The 23,651-nt window shown below is 45.5% G+C and overlaps 1 protein-coding gene across 2 annotated transcripts in view; it reads left to right on the top strand.

Annotated features, from left to right (window-relative positions):
• ATP8A2 (ATPase phospholipid transporting 8A2) overlaps positions 1–23,651 on the top strand; it is a 556,173-nt gene that overhangs the window by 309,286 nt on the left and 223,236 nt on the right. For both annotated transcript variants that reach the window (XR_012644144.1, XM_074985625.1), the window contains 2 exons: positions 7,968–8,151; positions 17,829–17,939. Coding sequence is in view for 1 of the 2 variants with exons in the window: in XM_074985625.1 (XP_074841726.1) it covers positions 7,968–8,151; positions 17,829–17,939 (295 nt within the window). In the remaining variant the exon portion in view is untranslated. The remainder of the gene's footprint in view (positions 1–7,967; positions 8,152–17,828; positions 17,940–23,651) is intronic.

The raw sequence follows: 23,651 nt of genomic DNA, 5'->3' as shown, positions 1-23,651 counted from the left end.
GATTTTGAAGTTCACTTCCTACGAAGATCCCAATATTAGGCACCCATTTAAAAACATTGGCTTTGAAGACATCTGCCTTTTTTTTTTTTTTTTTTTTTTTTTTTGGAGAACTGTTCTGGTTGCAAAAGGCATCTCTAAAATGCAATAGATTTTAATATCATATTTTGCCAATGACACATCTATTTAATCTACTCCAAAATGTTAAAATTCTTTTTTTTTTCTAAATCAGTCTCTCATTTCTGCCATGAGCAGTCAATATGACATCTTGGCAAATGGTACATGTGATGAGGTGTCGTCATGGAAACCCCTTTGGGATTGTTCCTAGGTGTGCTGATCATGCCTCTGACACCCACCTTCTTTCTCTCTGGGACTCCCCACCACCCTGTCCTGCTGGGCAAGTTTCTCTCATCGCCCCCACCCTGTTGCAGAGCAATGGAGACACCGACTCACTTCAGCTCTGGGAAAATGCCATAGGGCACAGCACTCAGAAAACCAACCCCAAAAAGGGATCAGTCCCCCACATAAATTGTTTGTCTCTGTGCAAAAGATTCCCCCCCATCAGAATCCTCTGGCTTGTATGAAAGAAAATGACTATGTGCAACATGCAGCTCATCAGTCAGAAGCCTGGGTATAGTCCTAATGGTTCATAATTGGCTGCCCCTGTGAGGGGATGTTGAAATGGAAACTTTTATTGTCATGCACTGGACAAAGAGGAGGCAGGAAGTAATTAACTTTATTATGTGTACCCCCTATTATAAAGATATCCTAGCCAGTAGTGTAGACACATCAAACTAGGCTATATATAGTGAGCTGAAGTTTTGCAGAGAAGTCAGAAAAAGCAGAACAGGTTGTCAGAGATTAGAGGGGTTAAATGAGGTCTTCATATTTATGCCTGAGAGGTAAAGTGAGGCCACTAATAAATGAAAAAGGAGATGAAACTAATGGTGAGTCTAAAATAGCTGAGAAATTGAACTCCTTTTTTAAAAATATCTGCTGTAGTTGAAGACTAGGAAACTTGTATTTTACGTAGTAGATAAGGGTGTGATATAGTGGAGGTATTCGTTGAGGGCAATATGGCGTGAGTGGTGGGCTGGAAAGATATGGACAAAGATAGGAAGTGTGGTAGGTGTTGGAATGCACAGAAAAGGAAAGGTTAAAATAGTCCAGATGGGAGACGGTGAAGGCCTGTGTAAGAGTTTTGCCTGTCTGGGTATAGAGAAGAGCCTGGCTCTTGAACACATTATGGAAGAAGATGCAGCAAGAACTGTGTATGGTTTGTACGCTATTCTAGACATAATTTGTAGCATTGTCCAGGACAGGACTGGAGAAAGTTTCACTCAGCACCCTCCATTGGAGAAGAGAGGAAGAAGTGGAGTTATTCTGCCAAAACTTGGCAAATCATTATTAATAAACAAAAATTTGTTAAGAAGGAAACCATTTTCTTATTCTCTGCTTTGTTTTTGTTTGCTTTGAAAATATTAGGGGCTGTTTTTTTTATTTGTCAAAAGAACACAGCACCCATTGAAGACATTCTCAGATCACCAAGAGATGATTCAGTGCTGATTGCAAAGTCTTTAAAGTAGTACAGCGGAGCCCAGTGAATATGTAGTTGTCATAAGATTAAATATAAAGAGACTTACTCCATAAAATACATTGGAGGGATACAATGCGCACTTTAGTTCAACAAGACATATCCATATTTTAGCCAATTACTCTTGTCAGTTAGTCTGCTGTGGGGGTCTTTGTTTTGCTATAGATCTGTGATAAGATGTCTCTTAGAACAGCCTTTGTATTGCTGAGTGAAATAACAGTCTAGCCCTTATTTTGAACTGGTAGTATGATGGCTAGTTGCTATGATTTCCAGGGCATGTATCAAGGGAGGCCTAAGTCAAATTAAAAAGCTGTTAAGTATGATGTTTTGGTAGCACCATTTGACAAGTTTTCGAGAATTAATTTCAGTGATATATTAGTTCATCTTGCCTGGTTCTCTAGGGGCCATAGCAAGCTCTTAAATGTCAATAACCTTAATATGGTTCAGCTTTCTTTCTGGGCTGTTTCCCATCCTACCTTTCCTGCAGATGAGGTCAGACATGGCATTTTGAAATACCAGCACACTTTGTGGTAGAACAGGGTAAATCTACATTAATTTCATGAAAGTTAGGCTCCTTAGAGACTCTTGCATGCATTAACAAAATATTTCAAAAACGGAGAATATCAAATTAATGTGTTTCATGTTAAAGACATTAATGTATTTAAATGTGTTATTTCGATCCCTGTTGACGTATGGAAACAAGGGTACAATATCACTTATTTAAAAGACAGCTTCCCCTCTTGCCGCCTTCTTTTCGCAGAGAATTTTTAAAGACTACACAGCATGAACGAAAATGCACTAACATAAGTAGATTTCAGTGAGGAGGGAAACTGCATAAATTGTAACAGAAATGCTTCTTTCTTCTTGAAATGACTTCAAATGTGCATGCACTGTTTGAGTCCCTGATGAGAGGTTTCTAGCTAACACTGCCCATTCGACCCACACAATCTCCATCATTGGCCCCACCTGGTATATTAGCATGTTCGCCCCTTAGAGTATTCTTGGCCTTTTCTCTTTAGCTTTTGTCTATCAGAGTTAGTTAGCTTCGCGAGCTGCTGGTGTTGGTATACCAAGAGGCAGGGGCTGGGACAGGCGGTAGCTCGCCTCGCAGCAGACTGCCAGCTGGATCACAAGATCCAACTATGAGCTTTTTAACTGCATCTGGTTTTAGGTGAGGGAGCTATGTTTTCTCTCTTTCCTGCCAGATTTGTCTTCTCTTGATTGTGTTTGCCTAGTTTGCCAAGCAACAAATGGTGCCTCTCTTGCTGGGAGGCTATACAGATGAGCGACAGACACTCCGAATGCATGGTTGCCTGAGGTAGTCCCACCTCTCCCCAAAGTGCTTGGTAAGCCTGCCCACCACCAGTGAGTTGTGGAGGAGTCCAGTAGCCAATAGTAGAGATGTGTGTGCAAGACGGGGGATGGGGCAAAGCTGCAGCACACCAGGGCAGGTGCTCTCCTTGTTGGTCCATCAGCACAATCCCTGCTGTGTGCAGGCTCTTGGCCAGCAGGGCCCTGCTCCATCCTGTTCCCAGCCAGCACTGGCTGAGTGCAGGCAAGTGTCAGATGGCAGCCAGTTACATGTTGCCTCTGCTGCCCACTTATCAGCCCTTCATATGCTCCCACTTTTGCTGTCCTCTTCCTGCTTTCCTCTATTCACCCCAGCCTGCTGCTCCTCCATATCTCCACTCCCTGGTGAGGTGCATCCCGTTCCCAAAGCTGTGCATGGAACCAGCCCCTGGTCAGAATGCTCAGCTTGCCAACAGCCTGGCCAGCAGGTTCCTTCCTCCCCTCACTGCCTCTGGCTGAGCTGGCACTGCAGAGAAATCAAAGACCCTCTGGCCTGGGGCAATGGCCAGGAGGAGCTATGCCCTACATGCCCTGGACAGACACGCGGAGAACCTTTATAGATGCACTCCAGTTTTGTCAATATGAGAGCACCTGAGCAGCAGTGTTCCCTGTAAGGTGTGTGCTTGGGTGTCTGCCCAGGAGAGGTTCAGATGCCGCCCAGGTGATCAGCAAAGCACCCCCAGTGCCCACAGCCAGGAGCCTGTGTTTCTATTCATGGTGCACATCTACACATGTCTCAGTGCATGTTACAAAATTTATTCTGCATAGGGAGGTTAAAAATTACAGGGACCATTGCTGAGCAGGTGGGTTTTGATGGTCCTGCCATTCTGTTCACCACTACTCCTCTTAATCTCAGGGCATAGTTTCCTTTCCAGTTTTGAGCTAAGCTAAGTAATGAAAGCAGACACATTTTGCCAGGTGGCAGTTATGGAGTTTTACACATCGTTGTGGAATTTTGTTCCAAAGCAATTGGTTCCTTTGCCAGTACACTTTGAACTGCTAATTTGTCCACAAATTTTTGAGAACGTGGAAAAGGGGCAGAAATGACCAAGATATCACCTGAACTTCAGATGATTTGAGTGATCTGTTCTGTAGTTGTCTGCTTATTCAGGTGGGTAGTTGCTTGAAAATGCAGAAATGAACCGTGGTTCTCCTAATTATAAGAGAATTAAAGCCACCAAGTACAGCACAATCCAGGAAGGTAGATTAGAAGGAATTAGAGGCAGTTTGGAAGCTGAGAAAAAAAGTTTATAATAAATACATAAAATTCCTCAGGAAATCAGTGACCATCTCAAGTTGTAACTTCTACAATTAATATACTGTATGCATCAAAATACTCTCTGGACCCAGAGAATGTACTTTTCAGGGGGAAAAAAGGTGTATGTTATAAAGCATACGTTTATTATTGACCCTAGTTTGAAATTGAGTGCCTCTGTTTTACAATAAAGAGAGCCACATTAAAGCCTTATTTGTTTGTTAAACTAGAATGCAGCTTAGTAGGGGGTGGGCAATAACTTTTGATGGGGAGCCGCATAAATAATTTAGTAAGTGGTCAAGGGCCACTCTCTTCTGTGATATTAATTGAGAAGTTTGAAGCCTGGGACGGAGGCTGGGTGCAGAAAGACACTCAAGACAGGGAATTCTGATGAAAGAGAGGGTGTGGGTATAGGGTCTGGGAGGGAGTTTGAATGAAGGAGGGGGTAGTGACCTGGGGCAGGCAATTGTGGTGGAGGTGGGGGTGTGGGATCCTAGAGGGGGCTAGGGTGCAGGAGTGGATTCTGGCATGGAGGAGGAATGGAGGAGGTGTGCAGGGTCTGGGAGGGCGTTGTGTCCAGAGGCAGACTTGCAGAAGGAGGGGCAAAGGGTTTGGATTGTGACCTGGAGCATGGGGCTGAGACCTGGAACAGAGGTCCAGGAGAGAGGTTGTAGGTTTGGATTCTGACCTGGGACAGGGTACAGGAGAGAGTTTAGGGTTTGGGTTGTGACCTGAGGCAGGGAGTTGGGGTGAGGGAGAGAGTGGGGTGTCAGGTGCAAGCTCTGTCTGGGAGGTGCTTACCCAAGATGCTTCCTGGGCAGCAGCCCTGTTAGACCCTTGGAGAAGCTCCCTGCCTGCTGCACCCCAGGATGTTGCTCAAACAAAGCCATTTTATAAGTAAGCAAAAAGAATGAGGGTGTGCAGTCGTGGAGAAAGAAATTACACCTCTTGTGTCCAAAGGTCTATGGCTTTGCATCTTGCCTCCATTGCATCTGAGGCATACAAGTGGTATTCTCTGCACACACACAGGCCGTGTCTACAGTAGCCCCAAACTTCGAAATGGCCACGCAAATGGCCATTTCGAAGTTTACTAATGAAGCGCTGAAATGCATATTCAGCGCTTCATTAGCATGCGGGCGGCCACGGCACTTCAAAATTGATGCGCCTTGCCGCCGCGCGGCTCATCCCGCTGGGCTCCTTTTCGAAAGGACCCCACCTACTTCGAAGTCACCTTATTCCCATCAGCTCATGGGAATAAGGGGACTTCGAAGTAGCCGGGGTCCTTTTAAAAGGAGCCCCGTTGGGATGAGCCGCGCGGCGGCGAGGCGCGCCAATTTCGAAGTGCCACGGCCGCCCGCATGCTAATGAAGTGCTGAAGATGCATTTCAGCGCTTCATTAGCAAACTTCAAAATGGCCATTTGCGTGGCCATTTCGAAGTTTGGGGCTAGTGTAGACGTAGCCAGAGAGAGACTCTCATATGAGATCAAGATAGAGCACGTTCTCGTTAGTATTTTACACCATGGACATACATAAAAGTTAGAATTTGACTCAAGATAGGGTCATAGATGGCTTATAATTAATCATAATCTAACATCTCAGTTGCAAGATAGATTAACAATATTGTCTGTTGGCAGTACAGTTGAGCCTCTGGAATGCTAAAGTTCAGTTGTACTTTGCTACACCATTGAGGGTTTAATAAATCTGTCCAATGAGAATTTCATGACAAAGTCATTGGGATTAAGTGTTTTTTATGGCTCAGTCAGCTTTTCTTTGCTTTCAGTTTTTTTGAAGCTCAACAGCTGCTAGCACTTCTAAATGTTTTGTTAATGTATGAAGATCAACCCTACTAACTTTAAAAAACAAAAACAAAAAAACCTTTCTTTCAAATGACTCTTTGGGCCTGATACTAGAAGGTGCTCAGCACTAGGTAGGATCAAGCTCTAAAAGTAAAAGACTCACCAAAAGCAATATGTTCTTTTTGCTTATCAGCTATAATCCAGCCAGATGTATAAAAGGGATAAATATAAATCACTTCCACAGGGTGCAGAGGTATGAAAAAAATAGTGTATAAAAATCCTTATGTTAATAGTAAAGCCTTTGGGTATCAATTATGTTTTGTTTGTGAGTGCCTATGCCTGCCTCAGCTGTGAAACAGCTTTGTCTAAAGCTTTAAGGAAGGCTACCTAGAGCAGATTGGTGAGTTCATTTGACTAAAATTGTTGTAGAAAGGAATTAAGTTTGTTTGTACAGATGGGCCTAGAATAAAATACTCCAACTAGCTAGTTGTGCATCTTATTAAAGTGTATTTTGGCAATCTGGGTTTTGATTTAAGTGTGTGATGACCCAATGTAATACATGTATGTTCTGGGTCTTCTTACTCCTGGTTGACATCAGTGTATTTCCATTGAATGTTATGGAGGTATGTCAAATTGAATGTGATGTAAATGAGAAGAATCAGGTTCAAAATATCTACGTAGAGGGAATAGCATAGCCAAAATGGCCTACTTGGGGGAGGCCCAGGTTTCATGTGGGTGGGCAAGAATGTGTTGGGGAGAATGGGACAGGAAGGAGGGTGGGTAATCCCCAGGCCCTGCTTGCCAGCCCAGAGCTCCCCGGCTGCAGCACTTGACAGGCTTGGGGGGCAGTGGTGGGCTGGATGTAAAGTTCTTGGGTCACTGCCCACTCATGCCCACCCATAGCTATGCTAGAATATAGATACGAGTGTGCATGAGGATGACTGTATAATGGAACCATAGTCACATGCGTGCAGCCCAACTCTACAGAAGTCATTGGAGTTAAACAAGTGTCAAACTGGAGTATGTGTCATTGGAGTAAAGCCTTTATTCAGCACTTCAGGTCAGATCCTTTAGCTGGCCCACATGAAGAATTCACATTGGTGTCCATGGCTGCTTGGCGGGCAGAGCGGCTGCAACCTTAGTCTTCATCCTGCACGGAGAAGATGCACATTGGTGCAGCAGTTAATCACGTGCTGTCAGATTAAGCTATTATGACAAGTTATGAGGTGATCTTAGTGTTGATGTACGTTAATGCATGTAAATAACCAGCATAAGATCATAGTAAGGTGGTGCAACTTACGAGCTGAAGAGGTAGAAAGTAGGGTTGCAACACAGGAAAAGCAACCCACAGCAGGGAGTAAGGTAAGTGAGAAGAAGGGGCTTTTCCTATTTTTTCTTGATAATTGCTTCTCTTCCTACAGCCCTGTACTTCCACATCAAAAACCACCACTATAGTTGGACTTCCTTGTTTGAAATCTCTGCAAAGAGGTGAAGTTTTGAAGGCATCATAGGACTGACTTATCCTCCCAAACTAATGGTGGCCTGTCCAGCTGCGGCTGTGAGGAGGCTTGCACAGCGAATGCACATGATGTAGCAGATAAAGAGAAGACTTCAGTCTCCAAGGCTTTAAATCTGACATGTCTCATGAGCATTAAATTCACACACACACACACACACACACACACACACACACACACACACACACACACACACAATCACTAAAATCAATATTATGATCTTGTTTATGATCTCTCTTTATTCACATTCATTTTACCTTAAAAAATGGAAAATATTTGCAAATGCATCTCTCTTTCTGAAAACGTATGGAACATGTTCTAAACTCTAAGTGTTGAATTAGGCAATTTTCCAGTAACCCCCTTCCAACACATCTAAATCTAGATTACAGCTGTCCCTTTGGAAACACAGACATAATTCAGTGTGTGGGAAACTGACATTTTCTCTTCTCCTTTTCAGAGTGTCTCCTCTGCAGAAGTCTGAAATAGTAGACATGGTAAAGAAACATGTAAATGCCATCACGCTAGCCATCGGAGATGGTGCCAACGATGTGGGAATGATCCAGACTGCGCACGTGGGAGTTGGGATCAGCGGGAATGAGGGCATGCAGGCGACTAACTCCTCTGATTACTCCATAGCACAGGTCAGAGGCACTAAAAAGCAGCTGCTATGTCCTGTTGAGAGAGGTATCAGCTGTGAAGTAGCATAAGCATTTCAATGCTGGCTTTCAAGCTGAAAGAAAATTTGTTTGTGCCCTCTTTGAGACTGCCATTTAAAATTGATACCTCAGATGTATTTGGGATCATTTTAGTTTTGATCTTGTTGTGCTCTTTGGGGCAATGATCTACATTTTCCTAATGGCTTGGGTTTCTTCTTAACCAGCTGTGGAACATTCAGACTGTTCAGTAATCAAGGAGAGGTGACATTTATGACAGTTACATTTAACTCCCTTCTAATTATAATTTATCTTCTGCAGTGTGCTCTTGTCAGTGATGCCTGTTGGTGAACTTTATTAATGCCCAGAAGAGTTAGAGGATGATGGGTCATTCTTTTTATTCTGAAGCCTCTTTAACCCTTTTTTTCTTAAACTGCTAAAGAATCAGTTTTTAAAAGGCAAACGAGTTGGTCCATATATTGAGATAATTCAGACAGCGATATGTTGACTAGGTTACATGCTAGGTTTCATCTCATCAAATTCAGCAGTGAATCTGTAGGGGGTAGTGGGAAGCAGTAATGCAAATTAGGCTGGCTCTTTGTCTAATTGAACAAATCAAATGGTAAATATCTTGAAAGCAGCACAAGAAAGAACAGAAATTTTTGCTGATGTGCTGTGCATGTTGCTTATTTACAGCTAAAGTATCATATGTTCACCTTATCACTAGTGAGATGAAAATCTTTAATATATGTGTGTCTCAGTAGTTTGATAACTGTATAAGCAGGTTAGATTCAAATCTGGAACAGAGTAATGACTAAAAGTCATTATAATCCATTGGCTCTTTGGTTGCCTGTAAGTTGGGATTTCATGCCACAGGCACATAGGCAGTTGTCAGATGAAGTCACCAGGAAGTCCTCCTTTACAACTGATCATAACTGGCACCCTGATTGGGAATTTCAGCATGGATTAGAAGGGCAGCAAGGCAGACTTCCCTGTTTCTCCTGAAGGTAGTTGGCCCATTGACAGCAATGAGGGAAACCGTCACTGCTGCTGCCAAGCTGTGTATGTTCCATGGTCTGGCAGAGGTCCTCCGTAGTCAAGGGTGATCATCTGAGGAACTTTCATGTGCGCTATATAGTGCTTTTAAAATTTCAGGTTAAAAGCCTCATCAAATATTAGTTCAGCAATAGACAGTAGTACAGTAAACCCTCAAAAAGCACTATTTCAAGTTGTGCTTAACTCGCATTAATGCGAGTTACGTGCAACTCAAAATTCCGCTCCCCTGGCACTGGTTCAACACCCCTGGCCCTGCGAAGCCCCGGTACAACCCTGCCCCAGCCCTGCTCACCACCTGCACACAGCGTTGCCTCCCTCCCCCTCCCCCGCACCCCTGCCCCCAGCTCTGGTTCTGCCTCATCACCCCTCATGCTCGGCTCTGGCTCAACTACCCCGGTCCCAGCTCAACCCCAGCCCCCTGCCAGACTACCACCCGAGCATGGCTCCAGCTGAACCCCTCCCACCCTGGTTCAAACCTCCCGCATGTAGCTCCAGCTCACCACCCCCATGTGCAGCCCTGGCTCAACTCCTCCTGATCCTGGCTCAACAACCCCCACCCCCCGCTACCCAGCTCACCACCTGAGCCTGGCTCTGGCTTGCCAGCCCTGCAGATGGCTCTAGCTCGACCCGCCACCAGCCCAGTTCAACTGCTCCCACATGCATCTCTGGCTCACCCCGCCCGCCACCTCACTGCAGCCCTAACCCACCCCAGGTTTAACCTTATGGCCCCAAGCCACCGCCAGGCTTAACCCTCCCCAGCTGCCCTCCCCACCAACCCCAGGACTTTCCTTTCAAAAGGAGCTCCAGGTGTTCCTGGCTGCAGAATGGCTCTACTGTATACTGTACCTGCAGGTAGACATACACAGTATGACACCAAAGAAGATACAGCAGGACAAACTTTTAACTGCCTTGATCACAGTCGTTACACTGTTCAGCATTATTAACGTTTATTCCCTCTAGTGCATATGACTTTTGAGGCTTCATTCATTCATATAAAAATGTGTCTCTACAGAAACTTCATAAGACTCAAATTTATTTATTAAAATGGCAGTGTAAAAGAATAAGTAATCAGAGTTTTGTGCATAGATGGTCTATCACATTTTACTAACATCTTCGTCATTTATTCTAATAACTTTAAATCAGATTAAGTCATTAGATATTCATGTGTCACTTCCTAGTAGTACTAGCTACTACCAAATAGGAGTAATGTATCTAATCTAATTCCTATATAAAAGAAGGAAAATTAAATAAATATTAGACCCATTCGCCTCTTATACTAACATTCTCTAACATCTTGTGGCAAGTCACTTAAGGGGACACACACACACATATCTATATACATTGTGACATATATATATATATACATATTTCAGATTCTGGAGCAGACCTGAGAGGAAAACTGTGGAAAAAAAGAGACACTGTCAGGGCTCCTGAGCGCTCTCAGCTCTGGAAGCGGAGACGAGTCTAGTGGGTTACAGCAGGAGGCAGATACATTTGGGCTCTATATAAAAATATATAATAGTGGGTCCGATCAATGGTCCGTCCAACACAGTGTCCTGTCTTTCAACAGTGTCCAATGCCAGGTGCTTCAGAAGTCACAAACAGAACAGGCAGTCATCAAATGTTCTATCCCCTCTCCCCAGGTCCCAGCTTCTGGTAAACAGATATTAGGGACACCATCCCTGCCCATCCTGGCCGCTATGCCATCCATGGACCCATCTTCCTTGAACTTACTTTGTTCTTATTGGAACCATTATATAGTTTGGGTCTTTCCACGATCTCATGGCAAAGAATTCCACAGGTTGACAGCGAAGTAGAAATTTCTTTTGTTTGTTTTAAATCTGCCTGTAAATTTCATTGGGTGAGTTTCATGTGTTATGTTAGCAAAGCAGTAAATAACATTTCCTTATTTTCTTTTCACACTAATCATGCTTTTCTAGACCTCTGATATAGCTCCCTTAATGTACCTTTTAATAGTTACTTTTCCAAGATGAAAAGTGTCAGTCTTGTTAATCTTTTATAGGGAAGCGGTTCCTTACCCCAATCATTTCTGCTGCCATTGTTGTACCTTTGCTGCCATTGCCGTTGCCACTTCTGGTGCCATTGCTGTGCCTTTTTCAAATCCTACATATATATATAAGTGGAAACTAATGCATAGTAGGAAAGAGTTATATATAATCTTCCTTTCCTAATGTGTCTTTTTAAATTGCTACTGCACAAAGAAGTTAAGTTCAGGGAACTTTCCACAATGATTCTAAGATCTCTTTCTTGAGTGGTAACAGCTATTTTAGACCCCATCATTTTTTGTTTGTGTATTTGGGATTATATTTTTCCATGTGTATTAATATGCATTTCTCAACACTGAATTCCATCTGCCCTTTTGTTGCCCAGTCACCTGGTTTTGTGAGATCACTTTGTAACTCTTTGCAGACAGCTTTGGACTCAACCATTTTAAGTAATTTTGCGGCATATGCAAATTTTGCAACCTCACTGTTTACCCTTTTCCAAAATCCATTTATGCATAACTGATTGGATAACTGTCCTTAGAGAGTAGTTATCAGTGTCATGCTGGAACGACATAACAAATGGAGTTCGGCAGGAAACAGTTTTGGGACCAGTTCTTTTCAGTATCTTTATGGACAATTTAAATAATGGCATAGAGAATATGCTTATAAAGTTTGAGGGTAAGACAGAGCAGGGAGGGGTTACAAGTGCTTTGGAGGTTAGGGTTATAATTCAAAATGATCTGTACAAACTGGAGAAATAGTATGATGTAAATGGGATGGAGTTCAATAAGGGCAAATGCAAAGTACTGCACTTTGGAAAGAACAATCAGTTTCACACATACAAAATGAGAAAAAAGTAGTCATGCAGCTCTTTAAAGACTAACAAAATAATTTATTAGGTGATGAGTTTTCGTGGGACAGACCCACTTCTTCAGATCATACCTTACCAGACCTCTGTGCTTTATGTATTGAGTCTATTCTGGTGAGGCTATCATATGAAGAAGTGGTTCTGTCCCACAAAAGCTCATCACCTAATAAATTATTTTGTTAGTCTTTAAAGTGCTACATGGCTGCTTGTTTTGTTATGGTGGAGTACAGACTAACATGGCTATCTCTCTGTCACTATACAAAATGATAAGTGATTGTCTAAGAAGGGATTTAGGGGTCATAGTGGACCACAAGCTTAAATGAGTCAATAATGTGATGATGTTGCAAAGAAAGGCAAATGTCATTCTGGGAGGAATTAAGGGGAGTGTCATAAGCAAGACATGAGAAGTAATTATTCCATTCCACTTTGCACTTATTAGGTTACTCAACTGGAGTATTGTGTTGGTTAGTCTTCAAAGCGCTACTTTTCTGCTTCTTTGTTTTGTTGGAGTATTGTGTAAATTCTGGGCACCAAATTTCAAGAAAGATGTGGAGAAACTGAAGAAGGTCCAAAGACGAGCAACAAAAATTATTAAAGGTCTAGAAAAAATTATATATGGGGGCAATTGAAAGAATTAGGTTTGTGTAGTTGGAAAAGAGAAGACTGAGAGGGGACATAACGGCTTTCAAATGCCTAAAAAGTTGTTAAAAGGGAAGGAAGAAAAATTATTCTTCTTAAACCCTGGTCAGTAGGACAAGAAGTAATGGGCTTACATTGCCTCAAGGGAGGTTTAGGTTGGACATTTGGAAAAAGTTCCTAACTCTTGGAGTGGTTAAACACTGAAATAAATTGCCTAGGGGGGTTGTGGAATCTCCATCACAGGAGATATTTAAGATCAGGGTAGATAAACATCTGTCAGAGATTATCTAGATGGCATGTGATCCTGCCGTGAGTGCAGGGGATTGGTCAGGATGACCTCTCTAGGTCCCTTCCAGCTCTTGTGTTCTTTGAAATGCAGACCTCTGGAGCATACCACTATTTAGTCCTATTATTTTTTTCCTGTATTTTAAGGTGAGTACCTGCTAAAGTTTTAATAATCATCTAACGATCCTTTGGTTATTTGAATTACAAGCCTTTTGTTGTCTTAATCACCCAGCCTCCCTTTGGTTATAAAGAAATTCCCTGCCCCAAAGGCAAAGCTGTAAACAGCACAACCTGTTGCAGTTAAGAGCTATATTTGGAGCCAGGGAATGTGCTTTAAGCAGACTTCAGATATGAGTTCCATGGGTTCCGTCTTTAGAGAGTCTATAGGCATTCTCATCCCAGCCCGAAACCCTCTCCAACTGGTGCTCTTGGTGGTAAGAACAGCATGCAGTTTTAATGTTGGAAACAAAATTTAAAATAACATAGAACTGTGTGTTTTGTGGGGAAAGGAGTGTTTTAATTACCTGAAAGATTACAGCATATTGCTATGTTGTGGTGAATCAGATTTGTGTTGTGCACTGTTTAGTAAAGTCAGATGGAGTTTCTTGCAATAGGAAACGTCTAGGCTAAAGAACCACTAAATAGTTTTCAAAAGGAAAACTTTGGCTTCATATGGTGTATTCTTCCTCAACGGAGACATATATGGTAACACGTTTAATGGAAATTATATGCACACATTAAAGGGTAAATATGTTCTTCTGAAAAATTTAAGTAGACTTCTTCAATGTAGTATCTGGTTCCCAAGTAATATTTCCAATCCAGTGACTCCAGAAATAGGCACACATGTAAAAATGAAGCTCTGTAAGAAGACCCATTAAAGACTCCATGAGGAATAATATCATACACTAAATAAATAAAAAGGAAGCTTACCTTTGACCCAGTGCCCCAAAGAATAACTTCCATCATTACAGAGAGCGTGTTTGAATCATCTATTTTAAAACGTTATTGTCCCAGTGATTCATTTTCAAATAATTCTTCAGCCAAAATACTGAGGTTCTAAAGTTTAGATGATTCTAACATGTAATAAAGCTTTTTATTGAGCAAAGGTAATTTTTACCCAGAGGAGGAATTGGGACTTTCTAGGAATCACTGCTTTTTTGAACCCTTTAAAGAGCAAAATTGCTCAGGGAAATTCTTCCTTTATAATAAATGTTGGATTCATGGTTCTGTTTTGTTCCTAGGAAAGCCTGGATTGTATTCTAGATGTTTTCTTCTTCCTAAATTTTACCAGTTGTATTACAGTAAACTCTTTCATAGCTAGCAGCCCCAGGACTGGGAGGTTGACGGATATTGAAATGTTCTGGAAAATACAGATGAATACCTAGCAATGCATAACACTGAAGAAAAACAAGATTAGTTATTAAGACCCAAACATAAATGTATTCAGAGTACTTTATTTACCAACAACAGTAATATTGTACACTGTAAATTTATAATGTGTTTCCCATATTTATTTTTATTTACTTTCACTGTACTGTACTTTTGGAAAACATAAAATTACTTATGGTAAAATGCCAGTTATTTGAGAGTTCTGGATAATAGAATCATGGTTATGAAAGAGTTTACTGTAAATAATGACTATTAGCACTCCAAAGTGTCTTCTTAGTTTATAGCACACCTCTGGTTTTTAGATCAAGACTGGATATCACATTATAGCCCAGATATATATATATATATGTGTGTGTGAATTTGAAGAGGTACAGAAAAGGGCAACAACAATTAGTAGGGGCATGGAATGAACACCATAGCCGTGTCTACACGTGCAGGCTACTTCGAAGTAGCGGCACTAACTTCGAAATAGCACCCGTCACGGCTACACGCGTCGGGCGCTATTTCGAAGTTAACTTCGATGTTAGGCGGCGAGACGTCGAAGCCGCTAACCCCATGAGGGGATAGGAATAGCGCCCTACTTCGACGTTCAACGTCGAAGTAGGGACTGTGTAGTCGTTGCGCGTCCCGCAACTTCGAAATAGCGGGGTCTGCCATGGCGGCCATCAGCTGAGGGGTTGAGAGACGCTCTCTCTCAAGCCCCTGCGGGGCTCTATGGTCACTGTGGGCAGCAGCCCTTAGCCCAGGGCTTCTGGCTGCTGCTGCGGCAGCTGGGGATCCATGCTGCAGGCACAGGGTCTGCAACCAGTTGTCGGCTCTGTGTATCTTGTGTTGTTTAGTGCAACTGTGTCTGGGAGGGGCCCTTTAAGGGAGCGGCTTGCTGTTGAGTCCGCCCTGTGACCCTGTCTGCAGCTGTGCCTGGCACCCTTATTTCGATGTGTGCTACTTTGGCGTGTAGACGTTCCCTCGCAGTGCCTATTTCGATGTTGTGCTGCGTAACGTCGAAGTTGAACATCGACGTTGCCAGCTCTGGAGGACGTGTAGACGTTATTCATCGAAATAGCCTATTTCGATGTAGGCTTCACGTGTAGACGTAGCCCATATGAGGAGAGATTAGTAAGACTCAGACTTTTCAATTTGGAAAAGAGATGTCTGGGTGGATGGAGTGAGGTGGCAATATGATAGAGATCTATAAAATCATGACTGGTGTAGAGAAAATAGATAAGGAAGTCCTTTTTACTCCTCATAACACAAGGATGACAGATCAACAAATTAAATTAATAGGCAGCAGGTTTAAAAAAATAAAAGGAAGTATTTCTTCACATAACACACAGTCAATCTGTAGAACTCCTTGACAGAGGATGTTGTAATGGCCAAGACTATAAGAGAGCTCCAAAAAGAGCTACATAAATTCATGAAGGATACGTCCATTAATGGCAATTAGTCAGTAAGGGCAGGGATGGTATCCCTAGCCTCTCTTTGTCAGAAACTGGAAATGAACAACAGCAGTTGGATCACTTGATGATTACCTGTTCTGTTCACAGCCTCTGGGGCAACTGGCACTGCCCACTGTCAGAAGACGTGATACTAGGCTAGATGGACCTTTAGTCTGACCTAGCATGGACGTTATTATGCTGTGATACACAAATTGCTGAAAGAAGTTTTATGGCCAGTGTTATGGAGGAGGTTAAAGCAGATGACCATAATGGTCCCTTTTGGTCTTACCACTTACAAATCAATCTCCTGGCACCCAAGTCTGCTCTGTATCTCACTTATTAGACGCTCCCAACTTTCCTGCAAACACATATTTGTATAAGTAACTCAGTGCATTTCATTGTCTCCACTGAGCTGACTTAAAATAAAATCTGGCTTTCTTTCATTTAATTCCTTGTCACAACTCAAGGGGACAACTCGTGTTTCAAAGATCAGAAACTTTTTTTTTGTCACGTGCATCATTTCCCTAGTTTTTTGAGGTAACACTTTTGAATTTTTCTTGAGAGATTACAAACCCAATGAGTAAAGCATTATTAAAATGGTATGAATGATGGCTACATCATTTGTGCAGTTTTTCCTTTTTGGATTATTCTCCAATATATCAGTTTACACTGTCTGCGGCAGTGTCAAAGGATGAATCTTGGGATGCATGAAAGTTGTGGCAAGACTGACGAGAGAGGGTGGATTGGTAGGTAGCTAATGGGTTAGTACATTTAGTAGCCATTCAATTTTGGTTATCCACTTTGCAATCCTGATTCAGACTGGATAGAGACTGAATGCAAAATGAACTACAATGTGGTTTTCTTTGTTTTCTATTATTTTGCTGAAACACCACCACCTATTCTTAGTGTGAAGGAACTAAGTGCTGCAGATCTTGGGAGAGATGCTATATATTGTGAAATTTCAAACTCATCTTCGGAGAGCCCAAAGTTTCAAATGGGCTTTGAATGAACAGTGAACTTGAACTCCAAACCTTTTGAGGTGACATTTCACTAGCCCAAGAGTGGAAATGAGTTGTCTGGCATCCTTTTAGTTCCACCGCCATGCAAAACAGTGAAATTCAGTCTCTGCTTATGGGAGGCCGGAGAGTGAACTAAAAAATATATTGGAAGTCACAAGGTGGTTCCTTGACAAAAATTGCATAGTTGCTGCCCACACTGAGCACTTGATCCTGCTCTTGTTGAAGACAATGTGAAAAATCCCACTGAATTAAATAGGGTTAGCATTGAATCATCTTAGTGGTTCAAGCTAGTATGATTAGGCATCAATTTCCATAAACATTAGATACATCCTCTAGTTGTGTTTAAGTGTGGTGGCAGGAGGAAGAGGAAGGGAAACACCTTTTAAAATGCTCATATTTTGACCAAATATATTATAATCTAGTGAACTGTAAATGTTAATCTAAATGTATTTGTTCCCATCTTCCTTCAAAAGCTGGTAATGTTCTTTCTTCCCCTCTTTTGAGCATTGTGCGTCCTGAGTTTCCATTTTTTCCCAGACCATTTCTAATTATCACATTCCTCCTTTTAAAACACAGAAAAGAGCCTTGTACCACACACTTAACTATTAAACCCTCAAACACAGTGATGTGCTCTTGCCATGCAATGAAGGGTTCGCATTTATATTTAATCAGCAGGCTCTATTATGATAACCTTGCTTCATTTTACTATCAAGATAATAATAATAATAATTGAAAGCTTGTTGTTCTTTAAACCAAATTAGGTCCAAGTTTATGGGATTATGTTTAAAAGACTTACTGCAACAAAAAGGACTGTTTCGCTGTGACTTTTTTAAAGATGTTTTATTTGTGGTAATCTGTCAAGAATACTTTTGGGGAAAGGGAGTTCTTAAAATGGATCTAATAGCTGACCTAATTGTTGTTGTAAAATGTGAGGCTATTTTACTTATGTCCATTTATCTTTTTCTAGTTTTCTTACTTGGAGAAACTATTATTAGTCCATGGAGCCTGGAGTTACAATCGTGTGACCAAGTGTATACTGTATTGCTTCTACAAGAACGTGGTCTTGTATATTATTGAGGTAAGAACAATCAAGAGGATGGGCTTTAGCTATTGGTAAATTGTTTTGACAGACTAACAGTTGTAATTAGTAAATTAAATTTAAATTAGTAACATTTAATTTTGAAACAAAAATAAATGCTCTCTTCACATGACATGTAGCCATTGTGTGAAGTTCACTGCTAGCAGATGTCACAAAGTGAAATGGGATTTTAAGAGGTTGGATCCATTTATGACTCAATAATTTGTGTAGTTATGGCTGTTGAGATGATAGGAGAAATCAAACGTCCTGTTTCAGGGTGCAAACTGAGTGTAGCAGTGTTCAGGAAGGAATGCACTTCATTGCACATTTGGCCATGTATATTACAAAGATACCAGATTTGAAAGACCAACCATCTGAATTACGTGGCAAATTCTGTGTTCCTGTACCATGACTCAAATGCTGTTCAAAAAAATCATTGAAGGTTTTTCTTCATTCTTTCCAATAAACAGGCGCTAAGTGGGAGGGATAATAAACAACAAATGAGAATCTCCTAATTAGCCAGCTACTTAGAGTAGATTATAAGAGACAGTCAGTCAGAAATGTTTTACTGTTCAATAAATCATACCATGTTTGGTGTGTATATCTGACTCCCCCAGGATCTAATAATCTTTTATGCATGTAAAATTCTCATGGAGAACAGGAGACTTGTTCTCTTTTTTCTTAAACGTATCTGAATGACCTCTACTTTCAGAGTTTATAATTTTCAACACAGTTCAAAGTCTATTTGCTACATGTGGACAACTGCCATGGTATTGAAGAGTCAAACTGTCATTTCCAACTGTGCCTATTGCAGTAGTTCTTTCAGCCTCCAGCACCAAAGCACTTTGTTTCATTGTGTGAGAGCAGCGCAGCTACGAGTGATACCCAGTCATTTCAGTTCTGCACAATAGTATGAAGGAGACCAGTTTCTCTTAGTTAAGATTATAGATTCTGCTTCATTATAAGCCAGATTCTGATTGTCCTCTGCCTTTTCCAACACTTGAGTCCATGTAACTGATATTTCACAGGCAGGGTCTTATTGCAGCGTAGAATTTTTCATAAACTTTTTGGACAAATTAAGACAAGATATTTGGGAAATTGGAGTGTTCCAACATGAGTTGTTCTTACTTCTTGAGTATTTTTCTAGCCAGTGTGTTTGTTCATAATTACAAAACAGTTTTCAATAAAAGACTGTAAATGTTGCTGGAGAAGAGAATAATTAGTGCTGAAGCAAAATATGTATAATTAAAAGGGCATTGCAAATTTTAGTAGGTTTTTTTTTCCTTCTCTCTTTATTTGGAATACCCATAACAGCTTCACAATTGCTTTTGTATCTAGTTTTACGCTCATCCCTCATTTAACGAGTACTCTACTTATGAGTACTCACTAAAATGAGGGATGCACATACTCACCACTGTTCACTATCCAAGTAAACTTCCCCGGCTCACACGAGCCGGCCGTGGGGTCCCTGGCCAGGGTGCCGGGAGATCCTCAGTCCCACCCAGCCTGATTCCAACACTCCCCCTGCCCCGCCCCGCCCGGTCCCAACATTCCCCCGGACCACAGCTACCTGCGCATCCCCCGCTCCAGCCCGGTCCCAACACCCAGCCCTTCCCCTTCCCAACGTTCCTGCCCGCTTCACCCTCCTCCCCTGTACCTCTGCTGCAGGCCAGAGGAAGAAGCCACCACCTTCTCCACCAGAGCTGCCTGCAGGTTTTAACCCTCCCTCCCACTCATGTCCCCAAACTGCCCCCAGCCTTTAACCCTCTCCAACCCCCACTCCAACCCAAGGTTCATTTACCTTTCCAAAGCAGTGCCACCTGCTGCCACTGAGTTTGGACTATTAGGAACCAATCAGACACTTTTACATGTATTTTAATGGTAATTTAATGTCCCTCTTATGAGTTTTCGCCTATGAGCAGAAAGTTGGGAACCAATTGTGCTCATATAAGCCGTGTCTACACGTGCCAGCTACTTCGAAGTAGCCGCGCCAACTTCGAAATAGCGCCCGCCACGTCTATACGTGGCGAGCACTATTTCGAAGTTGACATCGACATAAGGCGGCGAGACGTCGAAGTTGCTATGCCCATCAGGAGATGGGAATAGTGCCCTACTTTGACGTTGAATGTTGAAGTAGGGCACGTGTAGCCAATCCGCGACCCGCAACATCGAAATAGCAGGGTCCGCCATGGTGGCCATCAGCTGAGGGGTTGAGAGACGCTCTCTCCAGCCCCTGAGCTCTATGGTTGCCGCGTACAGCAGCCCCTTAAAGCTCCCCGCCCCCTGCCTTCCTGTGCAGGAAGCTGAGAGAGCGTGCAGGTGGCAGCAGTAACACGCGGCCAGCCTGCACGCCTCCCTGCAGCCCAAAGACACCCCCCCCCCGCTGTGATGGCCACCTGACAGCCCCCCAAGCGCCCCCAGGGCACCCCCCCCCAAGGGGAGCCAGGGCTCCCAGCCTGGCAGCCAGCCCTGGAAGAGGCAGCGGGGCCCCTCCTGGACAGAGGCTGAGATCCGGGACCTGCTGGAGCTCTGGAGCAAGGAGGAGGTGCTCCAGGTAATGGGGAGCAAGAGGCGGAACGCGGATGCATTTGCTCGGCTGGCCGAGGGCCTGGCCACCCGGGATCACCCTGCCCGCACTCCTGACCATGTCAGGAGTAAGGTCAAGGAGCTGCAGCAGGGTTACGCCCGGGCCTGGGATGCGCCCAGCCAATCTGGGGCCGCCCCCGCCACTTGCCCCTTTTACAGGGAGCTCAGGGAAATCCTGGGCCCCCAGCACACCTCCTCCCCGCCGGCCACTGTTGACACCTCGGCCAACAAGCCCCAGTAGGCCCCGGAGGTGGAGTCCGCCCCAGAGGCAAGCCCCGCACCCCAGGGGCCCCCCCCCAGGAGCCCACCCTGGGATGCCGGAGGAGGAGGAGGGGGAATCCTCCTCCAGCGATTGGGGGGCTCCACATCACACTGCCATCCCGGAGCTCCAGCAGGGCATCTGCCCAGCGGGTGCCCCCTGACCGTGGGAGCAGACTGTCAGGTATGTACCCCCCCAGTGCACACCCCGGGGTTGAGGGGCGGGGACAACAGACATGACATGGGCCCTCCATATGCCCAGATGACCATGGCCCCAAGGACAGCAGTGGCATGTCCCTCAGAAGAGTGCATCAGCCCTTGCCCCCCCCCCAGCAGGACAGTGCCATGCCCCATCCCTGGGGATGGGGGGAGCGGAACCTAGGGTACCCCGGGGGGAGGGGTGGGACACCCATCATCAGCAGCAGCATCTCCCGGGGACGGGGATGGGGAACCAGAAGCAGAGGGGTGGGGGGACAAGGGCCACGGCTCGGGGGCCACACTAACGGATGTCTCCACTCTTCTTCCCCCCTTGTGTTCCGCAGCTGCACCATCGGAGGGCCCGGAGAGCGCCAGCGAGGTGTCAGCGGTCCCGGAGAGCCCACCGGGGCCATCGCTGCAGGCCAGCCCCTCGGCGGAGCACCGACCAGCCCCAGGGCGGGGCCGACGGCGGACCCAGCACCACCACTGGACGGCGACGGACCCCCAGCTGCTGGCAACCTTCCGGTGACAGCTGGAGGTATTGGAGCAGCACCTGCGGGTGGACAAGCAGCACCTGCAATTGCAGGAGCGGGCGCTAGCCTGGCGCCAGGAGGCATGGGAGGCCTTTATGCGCACTTTTGAGCACATTGCAGACTACCTGGCCCTCCATGCCGCACCGGACGCCGCTCTGCCCACCCTGCCTGCTCCACCCACTGCTCCCACCACCGTCCGCCACCGAGGGGCCTTCCGCTGAGGGGGACCTGGGGCCTGCTGACACCCGCCGGCCGTATCTGCCAGTTCGCCCGGCCCCCAGCCAGCCTCGGCCAGGGCTGAGGCTGAGGCGAGGGTCACGCCCGCCAACCCAAAGCGCTGGACAGTAGGGGGTGCGGGGCCCAGGACGTGGCCCCCCCCCCCCCCCACTTTGTACATATCCCCATTATTTTGTATATAGTTTGTATTAGACCCCTGTTATTTTATGATACCTGCCCCCCCATGTAAATAGTTCTCCCCTTCCTTGTGTTCCACTATTTATCATATAATATATATATATTTGTAGTAATAATAAGAGAATTCACTGTTTTGTGGTTTCAAGAACAACAGGTCTATTTTTATTTGCAAGAAAAGTTGGGGGGTGTGCTCTTGGGTGCTCTGTGGTGTGGGCGTGGGGGCAGGGAGTGTTGTGGAGGATGGGGGGGGTGCAGTGGGGGGCCTGCCAGCGTTCACCCAGCAACCTGGTCAAAATGAGCCTGCAGGGCCTCCCGGACTCAGGTCCCCTTGGGGTTCACCTGGTGACTGGGGGCAGCAGGTGGCTGCACGTCAGCCCTGCCAGCCTCCACAGCCCAGCCCTGAAAGAATGCCTCCCCCTTGCTCTCCACCAGGTTGTGGAGTGCGCTGCACGTGCCCACAATCTGAGGGATGTTGGTGGGGCCCGCATCAAGGCGGGGGAGGAGACACCTCCAGCGCCCTTTGAGGCAGCCAAAAGTGCGCTCAACCACCTGTCGCGCGCGCATGGTTCAGGCGCGTGTTGAAGTGCTCCTGGCTGGCTGTGAGATGGCCCATGTAAGGGTGCATGAGCCAGGGCCGGATGGGGTATGCCGCGTCTGTGACGACGCAGAGGGGCATGGTGGTGTCCCCCACAGGGATCTCCCACTGGGGGATGTAGGTCCCTGCCTCCAGCCGGCGGCACAGGCCTGAATTCTTGAATACCCAGGCGTTGTGGGTGCTGCCAGGCCAGCCAACATAAATGTCCAGGAAACGGCCCCGGCTGTCCACCAAGGCCTGGAGGACCACCGAATGGTAGCCGTTCCTGTTCAGGAAGCGTCCTCCGCTGTGCTCTGGAGCTCGGATGGGGATATGGGTCCCATCCAGAGCCCCGAAGCAATTTGGGAAGCCCAGGGTGGCAAACCCCGCAATGGCGGCATCCAGGTCCCCAAGCCACACGAGCCTGTGGAGGAGCAGGGTGTTGATGGCACAGACGACCTGCAGGGGAAGGACATGGGAGAGCACCAATGAGGGGTGTGCATCATGTGTCTGGCCCTCCCTCCCCCAGGGCTCCCCTCCACCCCCAGGGCTGCCTCCCCCTCCCCGTGGGTCCTCTTACCTCCATGAGGACAGCCCCGATGGTGGCCTTGCCAACGCCAAACTGCTGGCCCACGGAACGGTAGCTGTCTGGAGCAGCCAGCTTCCAGACAGTGATGCCGACCTGTTTCTCCACGCTGAGGGCACGCCGCATGGTGGTGGCCTGGTGCCTCAGTGCGGGGATGAGCCACTGGCAGAGCTCCAGGAATGTCTGCTGGCTCATATGAAAGTTCTGGAGCCAGCGGTCGTCGTCTCACTCACCGAGCACCAGCCGCTCCCACCAGTCGGTGCTCGTGTGGTAGCTTCACAGCCAGCGGCGTGTGCGGCGGTGGGGGGAGAGTCGGAGGACAGCAGAGTCTGGGGTTGCTTCCTCCTCCCCTGGGGGCAGCTCCTGTTCCATGAATAAAAGGTGATCAGCTGCTTCCTGTATGGCATTGAGCGGGGTGAGCACTGCTCCTGCAGGGGTGGCTGGGTGGACCTCTGGCGGCTGCGGCTGCTGCTGCTGCTGCTGCTGGGGGTCCATAACTGCTTCGCCGAGGTGTGCGTGCCTATGGCTCTGCAGACCACGTGCTGTGCAGGCTGAGTGTGCCT

Source organism: Carettochelys insculpta, chromosome 1 (assembly GCF_033958435.1).
Source record: "Carettochelys insculpta isolate YL-2023 chromosome 1, ASM3395843v1, whole genome shotgun sequence".
NCBI lineage: Eukaryota > Metazoa > Chordata > Testudines > Carettochelyidae > Carettochelys > Carettochelys insculpta.
Note: the sequence above shows the minus strand (reverse complement) of the source record. Positions and strands in the feature narration are given on the sequence as shown.